The following is a 19462-nucleotide window of genomic DNA, read 5'->3' on the forward strand; positions in this document are numbered from 1 at the left end:
TGATATAGCTGCCATATAAACTGTTGTAGTAGGAGAAATGAAAACACCCGTACGGTTTGGTTGTATCTTCAAATCTGATTTATTATGCCATTCAATCCTGTTTATATACTATCTTACCAACTAATTCTTAAACTACACTAAGCGAACAATCTTATCTTCCTTATTAGACGAATAACAACAGTACCTAATTACAGCGTCCCTTTTAAGTGATAAGCCGGTCATAAACTACCTAAGCGTCTTCCATATGCGCGGCAGGAAAACCCTAAACAATTATCGCTTGTAAACTCATTTACTTTATGGCTACATTAGATATGCATTAAGAAACCATAAACTGTAAAGAGATAAACAATCTCTATTGAAAGAGTAGGGATAAATGATCCTAATGACCTGAACTATTTTGATAAGAAAAGTATGCTTAAGATATTTTATTACTCCACCTTAAGATTATTCTAATGTATAGATTGTGTTCATATTTTTATGAACATTCTCCCGGCCGGCAAATAAACATTCTAGACCGTCGGCACCCCTGGGAACTGAATTGCAGCTATGCGCCTCTTCCTTATCTTTCCTCTTATGCATAGAATTATTAGAATTATTGATATTATTATAACTAAAATAAATGCCAAATGACCGGACCAATGATGGAACTCTAAGCCTCTTAATTTTATTCCTTCCTTCTTTAAATTGTCCACGACCTTCTTCAGTTGGTTGATCTCTTCGTGATGACTGACCAGTACATTTCCAAGGGGTTTTATGATTTCTCTTTCAGCCGGACTCACATCCTTCAAAAGAACTGAGGGAAATTTGGAAGATATCTCATCCTTTTGCTGATGGACCGCCACCAATGTGATTTGGTCTATCCTTGCCGCACAGTCTGGCTCTAGGACTAAAATACCTTGCTGTGGAAGCTCCATTAGGGTTTGCTGTTTGTCCGAACATTTCACGTGAGCTGTTGTGTTAGCAAATATCTTCGCATTTCGAAATATATGACCATATTCCATGAAGATGATGACATATGGGTCTGTGATATCGGATCCAAGTACATTGCCGTGGAACTGTTCAGCTCGTGCACAAACGTAGCTTTAGTCGGCATCAACATACAAATGTTTACCAACATAATCATCATCATTGTGGGATTTCCCAGTATACTTGGTAATCGCCTAGTCGTGCTTAACTGCGCATTTTTCCGCTGCAAGTTTTCCATATTCTTCTCCTCCAATCTTTCATCTTCGTGCTCTAGCGGGCATAACTTATGGACCGGTCTCTTCAATTCCCCACTTTGTGTCTTAACCGTCACCACTCTTACCACTCCATCTTTGCCCGTATGTACTTCTGTGACTTTTGCTAGTGGCCACCGAGCTGGGTGAGTATCCTCATTTCGTAGTATCACCATTTGTCCAACCTCTAAATTCCGCTCTTTCTTTCTCCATTTTGTTCGATTTTGCAAGGATGTTAAATATTCTTCCTTCCACTTTCTCCAAAAATGATTTTTTATTCGTTGTATTAATTTCCACCGGTTAACGCATCCCAAGTCTCCTTCATCGCTTTTCGCCGGAGCTTCTAACAATGGTCGCCCAATTAAGAAGTGGCCTGGTGTTATTGTGTCGACATCTTCCGTGCTGCTACTGAGTTCGTGTAAAGGCCTTGAATTTAGAACCGCTTCAATCTGAGACAGCACTGTGCTCACTTCTTCATATGTTAACTTCGTGTCTCCAATAATTCTTTTCAGGTGATGCTTCATTGACTTAACAGCTGCTTCCCATATTCCTCCGAAGTGAGGAGCTGCCGGGGGAATAAAATGCCATTTTACTTGTTCATTTTCCAAGATCGGCGCTACTTTAAAGTTATTTTTTATGGCTTCTACATAATCTTTTTCAAGCTGTTTTGACGCCCCAACGAAATTCGTTCCGTTATCCGAATAGATGTCGCTTGATTTGCCTCTCCTAGCAAAGAATCGTCTAAGAGCTGCTAGAAATGCATCCGTAGTAAGCTCGCTCACTGCTTCCAAATGAATAGCTTTAGTCACCATACAAACAAAAACAGCAACATAGCCTTTCATGGCTTTCGTTCCCCTTCTATTTGTTGCCTCCATAAATATTGAATGAATAGCTTGGCAGTTACCGTTACTGGGGTCAGCCAACCCAATGGATCAAAAATCTTTGCCAGACTCGACAACGCCAATCTCTTAGTTACTCTATCTTCACCGCCTATTTGCATGTTGAATGTGAAGCAATCCATGGTTGGGTTCCACTGTAACCCTAATGTTTTCAGACACTCATCTTCTCGTATCTGTAGTACTTCATTTTCTTCTCTTCTGCTTACGGCACACAAAACTTCAGGGGCATTTGCGATCCATTTTCTTAAATGTAAACCGTAAGTTTCTAGCTCTTTCGATATTAGTTTTTGAACATCCCGGCACTCTTCCTTTGAATTTGCTCCTGTTAGCAAATCGTCCATATAGAAATCGTCCTTTATTCTATTGCCAATGCCCTGATTTGTACATCTCTTACCAATTTCTATAAGCGTCCTTATGGCCAGAAACGGTGCTGACGCCGTGCCATATGTGACCGTAGTGAGCTTATATTGTTGCACCGGCTCGGACCTACTATTTCTCCAGAGTACATACTGATATTCCTGGTCTTCCTCTTCTACTTTAATTTGTCGGAACATTTTTTCCACATCGGCTGATATGACGAATCTCCACGATCTCCACTTAGTAATGATGTCGAATATGTCCTTTTGTAGTTTGGGACCTGTATGAAGGATATCGTTCAGCGACTTTCCATTCGATGTTTTTGATGATGCATCGAACACAACCCTTACTTTAGTGGTAAGACTGGTTTCTCGGACAACCGCTTGATGGGGCATATAATACTTCGCTAGTTTTTTCGTCTCTACCTTCACCATGTGCCCCATTGATATTAGCTCATCTATCGTCCTTACATATTCTTCTCTCAACTCCGTACATTCTTCCAGTCTTTTCTCCATATTTAAAAATCTTGCCATTGCTCTTTTATGTGATTCTCCCAATACCTTGTCTTCAGCAAACGGTAACCTGACGACGAATCTTCCTGATTGGTCTACTCGTGTTGTTTCTTCATAGAGTTTTAAGCAATAATCATCTTCCATGATCGTTTCTTCGTCTTCTATCTCCTCAATTTCCCAAAATCGCTCAATAGTTGTGGTAGCAACATACCTTCCGCTACCTTTTCCAGGCCTCATTAGTATTTTTCCAGACAGGATCCAGCCAAACTTCGTGTTTTGTGCCACAATCGCTTCATCATGACGAACTCCTCCCTCCAATATTTGTGGGAAAAGGTCGGCCCCAATTACCATATCGATTCTTTCAGATTTGTTGAAGTTTGGATCGGCCAGATTAATGTTCTTCCATCTTCCAATATTGTATTGGAAGCTATTATCTGGATGAGCTGATGCTAGTTTCGGCAGGACTAGTGCTTCCACTTTGATTTTAGTGTTGCTGACAAATCTAGGTCTTATTTCCATTAGTACTTTAGATTTTGCCATTCCCACCATGGTTTCTCCGAGACCTCGTAGTTTCACCTCCGTCTTCGTCTTTGGTAGTTGTAGTAGCTGCGCTGCGTCTTCCGATACCGATGTTATTTGGGATCCTTGGTCAATTAAAGCCCTTAATGTTACGTATTCTCCATGTAAAGACTTTACACGAACTTGGGCGGTAGCCAGAAGAACATTTGTTGCTGAGTTTGTTGTCATTGCCTTCGTGTTGCTGATTCTCTCCAAATGGATTAGTGTGTTATGACTCAATCCGCACTTCTGACATTTGCTATCACTCAAACACCGCTTATCTTTCCCGTGTTTGAGACATTTGAGGCATAACTGCGCTGTCTTTACCCAACTATATCTCTCGTTCGATGACTGTGCCGCAAATTTCCTACAAGCAACAATATCATGCCCATTAAACTTGCAGAATCGGCATTGCTTCTTTTCCGCCATTCCAGATCTATCCTGCGGCTTAAATAGTCCTGGTACGAATTGTTTTCTGCTTGTTGAAGCCTCCAGTGCTTGATACTGCTGTTCCAGAAAGTCCAACACATCTGCCAGTCTTTGAATCTCTTTAGATTTTTTTACATTTTGCTCATACTGAATAAGCCCCTCCTTATCGAGTTTACGTATGATAATTCGGGCTAAAATTGGATCCGCATGGTCTAAAGGAATATCCATTGCTTTTAAAGCATGAATACTCTCATTCACGCTGTCTAGCAATTTTCTTAGACCCACCGCCACTTGGCTGTTTATACTTGGGTGATCCAGAATCTTGTCCACTAGTTTCGTGAACAAAATTCTTTTATTATTATATCTCTTCTCCAGCAATTCCCATGCTGCTTTATAATTTGCGTCTGTGACTTGCAGATGCTGAATTAAACGGAAGGCATCTCCTCTTAAATTCGTTTTTAGGTAGTACAGTTTTTGGACTTCGGATAATTGAGAGTTTCCATCTACCATTTTCTTAAACAGGTCATGAAAGGAATTCCAATCCTCCACATTTCCATTGAAGCATGGAATCTCTATCCTTTTTAATTCCACAGTCTGTGATTCTTCTTTCAAGCCACTCATCTTTACAATTATATTTTGTATTTTTGTGTTCATTTTTTCTTCTATGTCTTCCAGTTCTTCATCCACTTCTTCCATTCCATGTTCTGTGGTTAATTCCAAATGAAGCCGCTTGATGTCGTCGAATTGTTTTTCCCACATAGACTTCATATTTTCTAGAGCATATATGGAGACCCCAGAAATATCTGCTTCCATGGCATCGGAAAACTTCATGATCCTTCTGCGGAATTGAGACAGCACTGCATTTTTTCTCTCACTATTGGTATGTGGGGTGGCTATGGTCAATTCCTTCAACGCTGCTCGCTCTTCTACTTGCTGGGTGACTTCTCTCTTCTTCTCATATAATTGCTCTTGTAGCATCTGCTCCATTTTCTTTTGAAATATCTCCTGCTGTCTCTTCAGTTGCTCCTGCTGTGTTTGAAATTGAAGTAGCATGTTTTCCTGTAATGCCCGAAATTGTTCCATTACTGCTCCTTGGTTCTCTTTTTTCCTTGCACCCTTTTCGTGCTCAGTTGTCGTTGTAGGATTTGTCAGTAGCGCAAGCTCCACTTTTTCGCTTCCGGTTTCCTCATTTTCGGGCTCCTCTCTAATTTGTTGCATGTGTTCCTTGCATTTTTCATAGGAACTCTCAATTCTCTCCCAGATGTTGTCCTTGAAGTAGACATCGCTATTCGGCCCAAGTTGCTCTAATTTATAATTATTTAGCTTTGCTTCCTCCATTTTATTCTCTAGCGACTTGGACGTACTTTCCAATGTAGCCTTTCTGAACTTCTCCGTCTTTAGTTTTCCAGAAATCTCAATGATTTCCTTAAGGATTTTATTTTGAATTTTGTAAAGAATATGTCTATCTGCCGACATTTTTATTATTTGTTTTTTTTTTTTTTTTTAGTATTTGCCTTTTAGCTGTTATTAATTGGTTTTGTTTTTTTTTTTTTGATATATTTTTTTTTTTTTTAATTTTTGTTTCTGCCTTCTTTTTTTTTTTTGGCTATTTGTATTTTTTTTACATATATATTTTCTTAGCGCTGTTTTTTTTTTTTTATTTTTTTTTTGTTTTGTAGTTGCCTTTATTCTTGGCTCTTATGATTCTTGGTTCAGCCCTTTTGGCTTTTTCTTTTCCTGTTTTATTTATAATATATTGTTTCTATATTTTTTACGGCCGCTGATCTCTTTCTCTCGAAGGACCAATGTTGTAGTAGGAGAAATGAAAACACCCGTACGGTTTGGTTGTATCTTCAAATCTGATTTATTATGCCATTCAATCCTGTTTATATACTATCTTACCAACTAATTCTTAAACTACACTAAGCGAACAATCTTATCTTCCTTATTAGACGAATAACAACAGTACCTAATTACAGCGTCCCTTTTAAGTGATAAGCCGGTCATAAACTACCTAAGCGTCTTCCATATGCGCGGCAGGAAAACCCTAAACAATTATCGCTTGTAAACTCATTTACTTTATGGCTACATTAGATATGCATTAAGAAACCATAAACTGTAAAGAGATAAACAATCTCTATTGAAAGAGTAGGGATAAATGATCCTAATGACCTGAACTATTTTGATAAGAAAAGTATGCTTAAGATATTTTATTACTCCACCTTAAGATTATTCTAATGTATAGATTGTGTTCATATTTTTATGAACATAAACCGATCGGGGATCTTAACTTCTTGAGCCTTAAGAGGGCACAAATTCGATCCAATTTCGCTGAAATTTTGCATGACGTGTTTCGTTATGACTTTCAACAACTGTGCAAAGTATGATTCAAATCGGTCCATAACCTGATATAGCTGTCATTTACACCGATCTGGGATTTTGACTTCTTGAGCCTCTATAGCCGCAATTATTATCTGATTTTGGTGAAATTTGTACAACGGCTTCGCCCATGACCTTCCATATACGTGTCAAATATGGTCTGAATAGGTCCATAGTCTAATACAGCTCCCCTATAAAACGATCTCCATATTTTACTTTTTGATCCCCTTAAGAGCGCAATTCTTATTTGATTTGGCTGAAATTTCATACAATCACTTCTACTATGGTCTTCAACATTCATTCCATTATGGTCCGAATCGGACCATAACTTGATATAGCTCCAATAGCATAGCAATTATTTTCTTTTATCCTTTCCTTTACTATGTTTGCCTAAAAAGAGACAAGGGGAAAAGTACTCGACAAATGCGATCCCTGGTGGGGGTATATAAAATTCGACCCGGCCGTAATTGCAATGTTTCATATTAAATTTGTCTCCTTCAAAATAGCTGAGAGGTTGGGAGCGTGAGGGTGAGAGACATGAAGATCTAAATGTGTTGTCTAGTACAGATGTGTTCTCCAATCCCCAATTGGACCATCGAAAGAGTTTGAAAATAGCGATTTTTTCATTAGTTTTACATTTTAGTTTCAATGCTTGTAAGATTATATTTTACTTGTGGGCAGTTTAAAGTGAACTATTTAGTTATATATAAAAACAATTATGTTGCTATTAAGAAGTTGTTGAACGTGTAACGAGCATGGAATTCTTTAGCCCCGTATGAAATTCATTATTGCTAAAATTGAGATCATTTTAACTAGTTTTGAGGTGCAAAGTTTTTTGAGTAAAAGCGAGTGGTTTCATTCCATTCTCTGATTTCAACAGACGGACGGATGAACGGACGTTCATGGCTATATCGACTAAGAATGTCAATGCGATCAATAATGTCAATACGATCAAGAATGTATATACCTAAGGTATCACTGATCAATATACATAAGTACGTATATATTCTCCATCGCATGGTGGTTGGTAAAAATGTGTTTCATAGTGTTATGAGTTAGTTGTTTTTATGATAGATAATTTGTTTTTTATTGTAAAGCTATCGACTTTATTGAGTGCGATTAGTTTCAAGGTAAGAGTTCATACTACTTATTGATCGTATGTTGGTTTTGTTGTGTATTTTTGTATTTTTACTTGTACATATGGGGTCTTGCTTTTGAAATGGTATGTAAACAATTTCTAAAACAACGCCTACAAGAAATAAACAATTTTGATGTTTTTTATTTTTTTATGGCATAGTTGAAATTACACAAAAGAAAAAACTAAATAGATATGGCCTTACAACCGCCATAGCATTGCCACGAAGTAAAGATGCCTATGGAAAACAACATTATAAACAAATACGACATGAAGATTTATATGAAATTGGAATTATTGATATTTCCTATATTTATATGATTATACGTTTGGTTCTAAGGCCGTCAACACTAGCTTTTTTATACACACCACCGTAGGATAGGGGTTATAGTCATTTAGTCATTCCGTTTGAAACACAACGAAATATCAATGTAAGACCCTACGAAGTATATATATATTTGGGATTATCGTAAAATTCTAAGACGATTTAACGATGTCCGTGTGTCTGTCCGTTCGTCTGTTGTAATCACTCTAGATTCTTCAAAAATTGAGATATTGAGCTGAAATTTGGTACAGTACGTCTTTTTGATGCACGCTGTTTAAGTTCATGAACGGGCCAAATCGGGCCATATTTGGATATAGCTGCCATATAGACCGATCTTCCGATAAAGGGTATAATGCCCATAAATGCTTAAGGCCTCCCGACATCTGACCCAAATATGGTTTAGATCGGAATTAAGTTAGATATAGCTGCCATATAGACTGATCTCCCGATAAAGGGTGAGTACCTTAAGGTTTCCCGACATCTGACCCAAATATGGTTCAGATTGGACTATATTTGGATATAGCTGCCATATAGACCGATCTGCCGATAAAGAGTCTGAAGTCCATAAAAGCATTATTTATTACTTGATTTCGCTGAAACTTGAAACAGTGGACTATTTTAAGCCTATCGGCACCTGACCTAAATATGGTTCAGATCTGCCATATAGACTGATCTCCCGATAAAGGGTATGAAGCCCATAAAAGCTTTTTAACCGATTTCGCTGAAATTTGAAACAGTGAGTAGTTTTAGGCCTCCCAACATAGGACCCAAATATGGATCTGATCGGACTATATTTAGATATTGCTATCATATACACCGATCTGCCGATAAAGAGTCTGCAGCCCATAAAAGCTTTATTTAATACCCGATTTCGCTGAAATTTAAAACGGTGAGCTGTTTTGAGCGTCCCGATATCCGACCTTAACATGGTTCAAATCGGTTTATGTTTAAATATAGATGGCAAAAGGTCCAATATTTTGTGCTACAAAATTGAACAGTAACTTATACCACTCAATGAACAGTGACTACACCACTCAATGTACGTGCCGAATTTGGGTGCTAAAGTTATATAATTTTTACCGGATTGCGACGAAAGGTAGTTTACATTCATACCGGAGGTGGGGGTATACAAAGTTCTTTTTGCCTTTTTACTCATTTTAGTTTCAATGATTTATGATGAAATGTGTTTCCATTATTACCAATTGAAATTCGTAGGAAAACAATTAGATTAATATCAAGTTTAAAAGATTTAAAGGCCAACTTGTGGCACACTTGTGTTAGAATGTATTGTGTTTGAGGAATTTTTGCGCTGCTGGAGACTTTGTTATTAAAAAGAAAATATAAGAAAGAAAGGAAAATAGGCGGTATCAAATTTTCGACCTCTAATAGTTTAGTTATTGAAATTTTTATTTTCAATAATATCTAAAGAAAAAACAAGGTGGTTAGAAAAATACTTCGCCTAGATCAGGAATTTGTTGGTACGCCCTTTACTAGGTTGTTTCTTGGGCGACGAAAGTCAGCTGATCACACATTGGGTTCACAACCCCAACTTGTGCGAAATGTGTTTGCGACACATTTATGACATTTAACACCCACTTAAAATACTGTCCACAATAGTATATCACTAGATTTAACCACCTAAGACACTGATATGGCCTCTTGAGCCCCTTAAGCTTCTTTCATGCCTGACTTCGCTGAAATAAACACTTTCCGTTTGTAACACATCGAAATAAAGGTTTTAGACCCCACAAAGTACGTATATAATTTATCGCTATGAAATTTTAAATAGATCTAGCCATGTCCATCGATTTGGCTAAATTTTTTAACAGTCATTTTTTCTATTACCTTTAACATACGTGTCCAATAATGTCTGAATTGGTCCATATATGGCTTAATCTTATCCGATTTGGTTGAAACTTTGAACAATAGCATTACTATGGTCTCTATCATCCAAGTCAAGTATGGCACGAATCGGTTCATAACTTGATATAGCTCCAATATTGTAGAAATTCTTATCCACTTTCCTTTGTTTGCCTATAAAGAGGTACCGGACAAAGAACTTGACAAATGCGATCCATGGTGGAGGACATATATGACTCGGCCCGGCCTAACTTAGCACGCTATTACTTGTTTTAATTTTTTTAACAATTAAAGGAAATGTTGGAAAAATTAAAAAAAAAGTATAAAGGCATTATGTTCGGCCGGGCCGAACTTTCGACACCCACCACCTCGCGTATATATGTAAACCACTTTTCGTCATATTCCGGTGAAAAATGCATTATTCATGCACTCATAGCAGCTATATCCAAATGGTTCAATATTGGTCTTTTTGGCAGCTATATTCAAATATAGACCAATTTAAACCATATAGGACACGGATGTCAAAAAACCTACCATAAGTTAGTGCAAATTTGCCCATGAACATTCCATTAAGGATCTGGGGCCAACTTCTCACAAATCAATGAGTGAGTGCTGTCCAAATCAATTTTAAGCTCAATGGTAAGGGACCTGCTTTTTATAGCCGAGTCCGAACGGCGTGCCGCAGAGCAACACCACCTTGGGGAGAAGTTTTTACATATCAAAGTACCTCACAAATGTCGCCAGCATTAGGTGGGGACAATCAGCAAAATTTTTTCTGAGGGTCTCGTCAGGATTCGATACCATGCGTTCAGCGTCATAGGCGGACATGCGCTACGGTGGCCTCCACCTAACATAAGTCCCTGTGTCAAACTTCAGCGAAATCGGATAATAAATGTGCCTTTTATGGGGCCAAGACCTTAAATCGAGAGATTGGTCTATATGGCAGCTATATCCAAATCTTCATGTAGGATATCGAAGGGCCTCAGACAACTTACTGTTCTAAACTTCATCGAAATCGGACAAAAAATGCTCTTTTTATACGCCCAAGACAATAAATCGAGAGATCGGACTATATGCCAGCTACATCCAAAACTGGACCGAACAGGGCCAAATTAAAAAAAGACGTCTAAGGGCAAAACACAACTCATTGTACCAAATTAAGCTAAATCGGACAATAAATGCGCTTTTATGGGCCCCAGACCTTAAATCGAAAGATCGGTCTGTATGGCTCCAATCTGGTTCAAATTGAAGAAGGATATCGAGTGCCTTAACACAACTCACTTTCCCAAATTTCAGCAAAATCGGATAATAAATGTAGCCTTTATGGGCCTAAGAACTTCAATAGGCAGTTCGGTCTATATGGGGGCTATATCAAGATATGGTCCGATATAGCCCATCTTCGAACCAGGATTTGGGCAAAAAAAGAATCTCTGCAAAAATTTTATAAAGACTGTAGCGTGATTCCAACGAACAGACAGGAGGACGGACATGGCTGAATCGTCTTAGATTCTTACGACGATCAAGAACATTCGTATATACTTTATATGGTCGGTATTGGATATTTCGATGTGTTGCAAACGGAATGACTAAATTAATATTCCCCCATACTTTGGTGGTGCGTATAAAAATTTATTTTTATTTCCTAAGCCACTATGCTTTACAACCTTAACATTTCCTTAATATTTTATGATCATATATCAAAGAAATTTGGATTTTAATGACTTTGGCATAAAATTGCACCTGCTGTGAAAAGTAGTAGACTTTTCGTAACAAATTGGTTACAAAATATCTCACTCTCAAGACTTTTGAGAAAAGTTTTTGTTAGAATTTTTGCGATATAAAAAATTATACTTTAGAAGGAGGCAGATTATCTGGCGCCCCACCTGGCCAATATTTTCACAGCGTCCCTGGGGCTTGCAAAGACTCCGAAAGCCTGGCAGGAGGCAAGGGTGATATATATACCCAAGCCCGGCAAGTCAAGTTATGCGACACCAAGGGGCTACAGACCTATAAACCTTACGTCTTTTTACTCAAAACCATGGAACGTATTGTGGACATAACTGCACGAGGTTGTACATACGAACGAAAAATCCTTCAATGCCAAAACGTACATTGGCGGTATGCATTGACATCGAGGGGACTTTATACAATGTGCGGACCGACACACTGATACAATCCTTAGACCAGTTCTGGGTGGACCCGGTCCTTAGAGACTGGATAAATCATATGCTAAGGAACAGGTAGATAAATTGTGTGTGCCATGGCATAAATATAGGGGAGAAAGTGGCAGAAGGCACGCCACGGGGTTGCATTTTATCGCCACTCCTATGAGTGACCACCATAAATGACCTCTTATGGTTGCTGACTGAGGAGAGATTTGAACCCGTCTGCCACGCAGAAATATGCCTATATCAGCAGACAGTGTTTGCTGATAACAGCAGACCAATTTTTCTGGCTGTAATCCACTTCATATGGAATCGAATACCCTATTTGACTTTCGCATTCAGAAGAGGCTCGCTACATTTAAGTCTTATGTACAAATAATGTCTTATCTATCGACCTTAAATTTTGCATTAGACTTGGCGCCAATGATCAAAATTTTTGAGTTAGCTCTTGCTCTAACCAATTCTCATTTCACACCCACTGTATAATTTAACCCTATTACATGTTCATGACATAGCTCCTCTCTTAGTTTTTTCCCAAATTGAACTAAGGTAAAACGGTTGAAGACATTATCATGGCGTTTTCTTTCTCTTTTCAATTCCCAATAATATCAGCAATTAGTATGCAAAACACAATGAACGATCGATTCTAGAAATTCTTCTTGGCGGCAAAACTATTGTCTCAGTTCATTAACCACAAAGCAAAACAAACTGAAGAACATAAAAAACATTGAAACACTCTATAAACAAATAGAACAAGACAGGAGGTGGAGACTGGGAATGTCGGAGAATAAATCGACAATAAAATACTTTGAAATCGCTAGAGGGGAATTGTTGTGCTCGCTTCGCCTGCGTAGGGTGATAAGCCCACAAACAATTGGCTAAGTCGCTCAAAAAGCATGCCAAAAATGTTACAGGTCAAGCGTCGCGTCACCAATGTACCATTCGGGCATAAATTTAAACCAGAATAGTCAGTGTCTATTTTTATGGCCACTGTCTGGTCTGGCTAGGAGCCGATGAAGCGCATGAAAATTTCCAAAGATGACAGTTTAAATAAATCTTATCCATTTGCCATAGAAATTCCAAAAGAAATATTGGGGTACTCTATATAATGACTTGCATATGTTTTGTTTGAAAATAAAATAAAAAAAAAAACACCCAACACTATTACAAATAGCGGAACTTTGGCTGAGGCCACCAGGAAAATGTTATGAACAGTTGCATATTAAGCTGAAACCATAAATATAGTATAGTTTGGATGTTGTAAAATGATGACGTATTACATAGTTTTTGTAATGGGTGGATGGTATTTTTACTGTTTTATTGTTTTATGCCTCAACAAAATGCTATAAAGTTAAGAGAGCGAAAATAAAATTGGGATATCTTAGTGACCCAGAACAGGTGAATTTTAAACTGTTCAGTCATCGCTTTGATAGATCTGCTACGGTCGAAGGCGCTTCAATACTCACAATAGGATGAGGGATATATTTATTTGGCCATTTCGTTTGCAACACACCGATTTGACAATGTCCGTATGGCCTTCCGTTAGTTATAATCATGCTAAGGCAGTAAAGAATGGAGATATTAGGTAAAATTTGGCGCAGACCCATATTTTTTCCATATGCCGTTTAAGTTCTTGAACGATTATTTGAATATATCTACTATAAATACAAATCTCTCAATTCAGGGTCTTGAGCCTATTAACCGCGCATTTACCACCCGATTTGACTGAAATTTAAAGTAATGAGCACTTGTCCAGATGGGTCCATATGAACCGATATCTAGATTTAAGGCTCTGAAACCTTTAAGGGAGCGTTTATTAAGCAATTTCGCTGAAATTTGAAGCAGTGGAATAAATTATGTCTGTACCAAATATGGCAATCATGTTTGCTGTATGAACAGAAAATCTACTGAAAATGGGACAGCTGTAAATTTTTGCTAAAGCAGCAAACATTTTCTGTTGTTTTTAGATAAAAACATGTTAAAGGTACCCTTAAAAATTTTATAAATTGGAATATTTAATCGTATTCTTATCATATATGACGTACAATTGTGTCCAATTTTCTATCTTCTGATAATTTTTAAGGTTTATAAAGTTACAGCAACAAAACAACTACAAATGTTAAAAAAAAAAATTCCGCTTTGTTTGTCTGTTCCGTATAGACGCAAAAACGGCTGAACCGATTTTTATGAAATTTTCACAGACGGTAGAGGTTGAGCCCCCGGTGAAAATAGGGTACTGCATTTTTTGATATCGAAGGGGGGGGGGGGGCGTCCCCTCCTCCTTACCACCATTTTCAAAAACGCCAGATCTTGGAGTTGGGTTCACCGAAATTTTTTATGTCACCTATGATACCCCACGAAGTTGGTGTAAAATTTTGGGGTCAAATAACCTGGGGGGCGCCCCATCCCAAAACCCGCCCGAACGGACATGTCTACCGATTGGGACAATATGGGTATCAAATGAATGGTATCTAAGAGTGGCATAAAAATGTCACACTAAGAGTCGGGGGCCCCCCACCCCCGAAAACACCACCCAACAGAATACATGTATCGCTTTGGGCAATATGGGTATCAAATGGAAGGTATTTAAAAGTGGAAGAATGAATGTATTCCTTGGTGTCTGAGAGCCTCCCCACCCCCCAAAAAACACCGGGCAGGACATATTTACCGATTGGGTCAATATTGGACTCAAATGAAAAGTATTTGGGAGTTAAATACGAATATGGTATTAAAAATTGGGTCCAAGCACCTAGGGGGCCACCCCAAGCCCAAAACCGTTCCAAAGGTTGGCTCAAAATCAAAGGTGGACCTATCGGGAAAATATGGGATTCAAATGAAAGGTATTTGGGAGTAAAATATGAATATGATTTTTAAAATTGAGTCCAAGTACCTAGCGAGCAGTCCCAAGCCCAAAAGTACCGCCAAAAATCAAAGTGGACCGATCGGGACTCCAATGAAAGGATTTCGGAAGTAATATACAAATATGGTGTCAAAAACTGGATCCAAATACCTAGGCCGTCCCCCAAGAGTACCGCCCAAAATAAAAAGTGGACCGATCGGGACAATTAACAATTAATTTTAAAAGTTGGATCCAAGTATCTAGGTAGCCGTCACAAACAATATCGGACTCTAATGAAAGGTAATTGGGAGTGGAATACGAATATGATTGCGCCGCTCCATGCCTAAAACCGCATCAAAACTACCGCCCAAAATCAAAAGTGGACTGACCAGGACCATATGGGACTTTAATGAAAGGTATTCGAGAGTAGAGTACGAATATGATTATCGAATATTTAAAATTGTGTAGAATTACCAAGAAGTACCGCCCAAAAACCAAAACCGTCGCAAATGGGCATATTATACCATCATGAAAGGTCTATATCAGTAGAATCGTCCTGCCGTTCAGCAGGGCATGTAGATCGCGACAATAAAGAACGCAATGAAATTGTCTTTTGGGGCTTAGCGTCAGCGGTTCCGACCCTTTTTAGTAGAGTACACTTTTTACCCTCAAATTGGGATAGATACAGGAAGATCCTCGGATCTTTAAAAATGTGATAGCCCAAGTGGTAGCTTTAAAATATGATTATGAATGTAGATAACCAATATCCTGGACCTGAATATCTTGATAGCAACCTTCAAAATGCTTGACATTGTGGGGCTCAAACAAAATCGTGTTCTAGCACGATGCTGATATTATTTCATGGTTCGCCCCCTAAACTCTCTTCAAACAGACCATGTTTGCCTAATATGGCAATAAATAATAGGTATTTGGTAGTAGAAATCGAATTTGATATCCTATTTTTTTTTTGAGTTTTTGGGATCTTCTCACCCCATAAACTCTCCCTTAACCAATGGCAATTGGGGCTCAAATAAAAGAAATTTGAGAATAGAGCACGTTGCTGAGAATAGAGTAAATGTCCTCAAGATGGACATATTTGTGGATTATGGCAAAATGGGCCTCAAATCTGATATCTGTTTTAATCGTTAAGTTTTTCAGGGACCCCGCACCTCAAAGTCCTCCTAAACCTCACATATAAGTATATACAAATGCAATATGAAGCTCAAATGTGGTTTTTGGGAGTAGAGTATGAATCTGATATCCGCTTTCGGCAAATAGTTTGTCTATTCCAATTCACCACCAAAACCAAGAAAATGAAGTAGATCTAACATCCAAACTTTATTGACCAGACCCTCCCATTAGTCTATTTTCAAAAACGCCAGATCTCGGAGATGGGTGGGGCAATTTACGCGAAATTTTGTTTGTTTATAATATCTCAAAAACAGATATTTGGTAGTCTTATTTAGGGTGGCATATCCGGGGCGCCGCTCCACCCCCAAAGCCCGCCAAATAGAAATATTAACCAATAATGACAATATGGGATTCAAATGAAAGGCATTTGAGACTAGAGCACGAATCTTATATACGCAGATCCACCTCACCCCGAAAAATACCACCATACCGGCCATATTTACCGACCTTAGCAATATAAGGCTCAAATGATGGGAGTAGAGCACCAATATGATATCCACATTGGGGCGAAATATCTGAATGGCCATACCAACACCCCCAAACAGTACTTATTTCCTGACCGTGCCAGTATAGGGCTTAGATAAAATAAGAGAGTGAAAGAAAGCGCAGCGGAACGGGCCCCGTCCATCTAGTATTTATATATAGCAAAGGCTTCTATTGTCGTTTAGAAGTTCAAATAATTTATATGGTTTCCTTCAAAACTTTACCAAACTATTAATTTAAAATCAGCAGACAGTGTTTGCTGAAATCAGCAAACTTATATCGCTGGGTGTAACTGTCATATAGAGCCGTCACCCGGTTTATGGTCTGAAGCTCATTTATCATCTGTTTGTGCTGAAATTTAGATGAGTGAGTTATATAACATCTGTCGACATACACAATGAAAAAATTCCACATGAGCCCATTTTTGGATATAGGTGTCGTTCTATTGATTTAGTGTATTGAGTCCATAAACGGCACATTTTTTACTTGATTAAGCTGAAATTTGGAACGATGAGTAGATGCCCCTCGACTTTTGTGTCCAAATCGGAGCAGATTTAAATGTAGCTACCACATAGACCGAAACCCCGACTCAAGGTCAGCCCCCCGCACGGGATAACTATGAGCCCCAATCCGATATGGCACTTTGAGCTTCGTTCTTCGTAAGCACGAGAGGCTTAGCACTTCTGCTTTCAAGACACACTAACAATCATAGAGTATTTCAAGAACTAAAGTCTTTGTTTAAAAATACAACATTGTATGTGGCAATTGAGAACTGAGTAAAACAGATAACAACACCAAGGCAACAACACGCAGACGTTATTTGTTGAAATATACATATTTCAAATTCTTTAGGTGAGATAGTTATAAAAATAGGCGTACTACCATGAAGAGCACAAAACTCACTGTCATTCAAGACATGCAAAACCAAGTTCGAGTCCCCCGATCAGCTTAAAAAAAATTATATTTTTTTTCATTAAACTTATTTTAGCAAATTCAGCATTAAAAAAATATGAATTTCGTATTCAGACAAAAAAATTCTAGTTTTTTTTTTACTTTTTTTAAATTTAATTAATTGAGACACTTATTACTGTGCAGCAGTACTTATTGATTTATGTCATCATAAAGAAGATGCTGTTGGTAATCTAGAGGATGCGTGCAAGACTACCAAACATGAGATCGTGAGTTCTCAATACTCTGCGGCACCAAAATTTTTAAAACTTGTTTTTAAGGGTAAAAGTAGAGAGTGACGGAGGAGAACCCGAGAGCAGCAGTAAAACGAACAAATCAAAGCAACGCGAGCCGAACAAAGAAAACAGAAACACCACCACCCGAAGCAGAATTGGTTTTTTGCCTTGCTTATGGATATATTGTTGTTGTTGTTATATGTTGGCTTGTAAAGAGTGCCTTTCAACAACAAATTTTTACTTTGGGTCGTTGAGATTCAAAATTAATTGTTGCAGGAAAATTAACAACATTCGCAGTTGTTTTTTTTTCGACCAAAGTTGTTGTTTTTCAAAATTATTTTTATCTGTGTACAAAGTAACATACTTTCAGGGCAAAAAAATAATACAATATTCTTGGCTATGTTGTTGTAGCCCCTTTTTCATGTGGATGTAGCAATCCTCATTAAGCTCTTGTAGGTGAGCAAGCTCGTGCCGGGATTCTTGGTTATATTTTTTTAAAGTTGTGACGAGTCCTTCTACAGATATAATTAACCATATATACTCGATATACAACCTGAATAATCTTTGTTGAATTTCCAGTTCTATTCAAAATTGTGCTTTTTTCAATAAACTTTTCGTAATTTTTGCTTCACACAACTTTCTATTCAAATTGATTCACGTGTTTTGTATCATTCTCACTAGATTTCCACCTTGTTGTGCACTTTGGCCGCAGGATTGTTCGTTTCTATATTTGAACAACCTTCAACGTAATGCAATGCGAATTGAGCGTCCGCAATTGATATCTTACAAATCGTAAAATATTTCTATGGGAATGTTTTCGATACTATTGCCAATAGTCAGGTGAATTGGGTCAGCCAAAGAATTCTTTTCGCATTAACTCACACTCGCAGTAGAATTTGAAATAAAAAAAATAGAAAAACTTAATCAATTACATGTAGCCTCAAAAGTCTATTATTGAGGCTATTATTGTAGTTTTTATTGTCAAGACGATTGTTTGCCCATTAAGAGTTATCTATTATTTTAAAAAATAGATTGTGAAACATTTTTGAAAGTAATTTGTCTACAAATTTCTTTTACCATAGAACAAGAAAATCAGGATTTCAATTCAAGATTATCCGTTTTTATCAACTTCCAATGCAAGCATAGTATAAAGCTATGATTTGATTAATGGTAAGAGCCAAAATAGTAAGAGAATCAACAGCGACTTGTATTGGATAAAACGCTAAACAATTGATAAAAAGCAAAAACTCGAAATAATTTTCTTTGCATGCAAGTTAACCAATGAACCTTTGCCACAACAAACAAACCCCAGCTATTTTAACCACTAATAAATCTTTTGTTTTCTTTTTTTTTTCTATAAAAATGAATGGTCTTTAGAGAGACTAACATCTTTCAGCTACGAAATAAAAACAAAACAAATAAGCGCATTAATGTTGTCTAACATCATTTTCATCAGTTGGCATTAAGAATTACTGCGTAGGCCGAAATTATTCCACAGAGACGAAAGATGTATTCTGCGTTCAGTTTTTTATCTCTATGAGCAAACATTCATTCATTCAGTTAGACGCTCATTCATGGATTTCAACAATAAAACGTGAAAATTTTTATAAGAAACGTGTTTCCTTTTTTATGAATATGAATAAAACAAATATTAAAAACTCTCGAATATTAAGATACAAAAATATGTTTCGATTCAAATTTGGACCAAGTAAATATTGAAATTTGGATTCAAATGTGTGTTTGTATCCCCAAACATAAGGAGGGGTTTATCAAAATAAATATGAAGGTATCTCACAGACAATTCAAGAGATAGCAAGGTATTTCCCTACAAACAATTCATAAAAAAGGGAAATTTGTCTAAAAAAAAAGACAACAAGAAAAAAGGTGGGGAGATGGTTTTCCAACTCCTCCTCGCCCATCGGTCTGCCT

The 19462-nt window shown here is 37.6% G+C and overlaps 3 protein-coding genes across 5 annotated transcripts in view; 1 reads left to right on the plus strand and 2 right to left on the minus strand.

Annotated features, from left to right (window-relative positions):
- LOC106095965 (mucin-2) overlaps positions 1–19462 on the plus strand; it is a 316849-nt gene that overhangs the window by 260765 nt on the left and 36622 nt on the right. The window lies entirely within an intron of this gene.
- Positions 941–1741, minus strand: LOC131997019 (uncharacterized). Its single transcript, XM_059367261.1, has one exon. It carries the CDS (start codon positions 1739–1741, stop codon positions 941–943), a length of 801 nt encoding a protein of 266 aa, XP_059223244.1.
- On the minus strand, positions 2056–5448 carry LOC131997020 (uncharacterized). Its single transcript, XM_059367262.1, has one exon. The coding sequence runs from the start codon at positions 5446–5448 to the stop codon at positions 2056–2058; it is 3393 nt and encodes a 1130-aa protein (XP_059223245.1).

Source organism: Stomoxys calcitrans, chromosome 4, assembly GCF_963082655.1.
Source record: "Stomoxys calcitrans chromosome 4, idStoCalc2.1, whole genome shotgun sequence".
Taxonomy (NCBI): Eukaryota; Metazoa; Arthropoda; class Insecta; order Diptera; family Muscidae; genus Stomoxys; species Stomoxys calcitrans.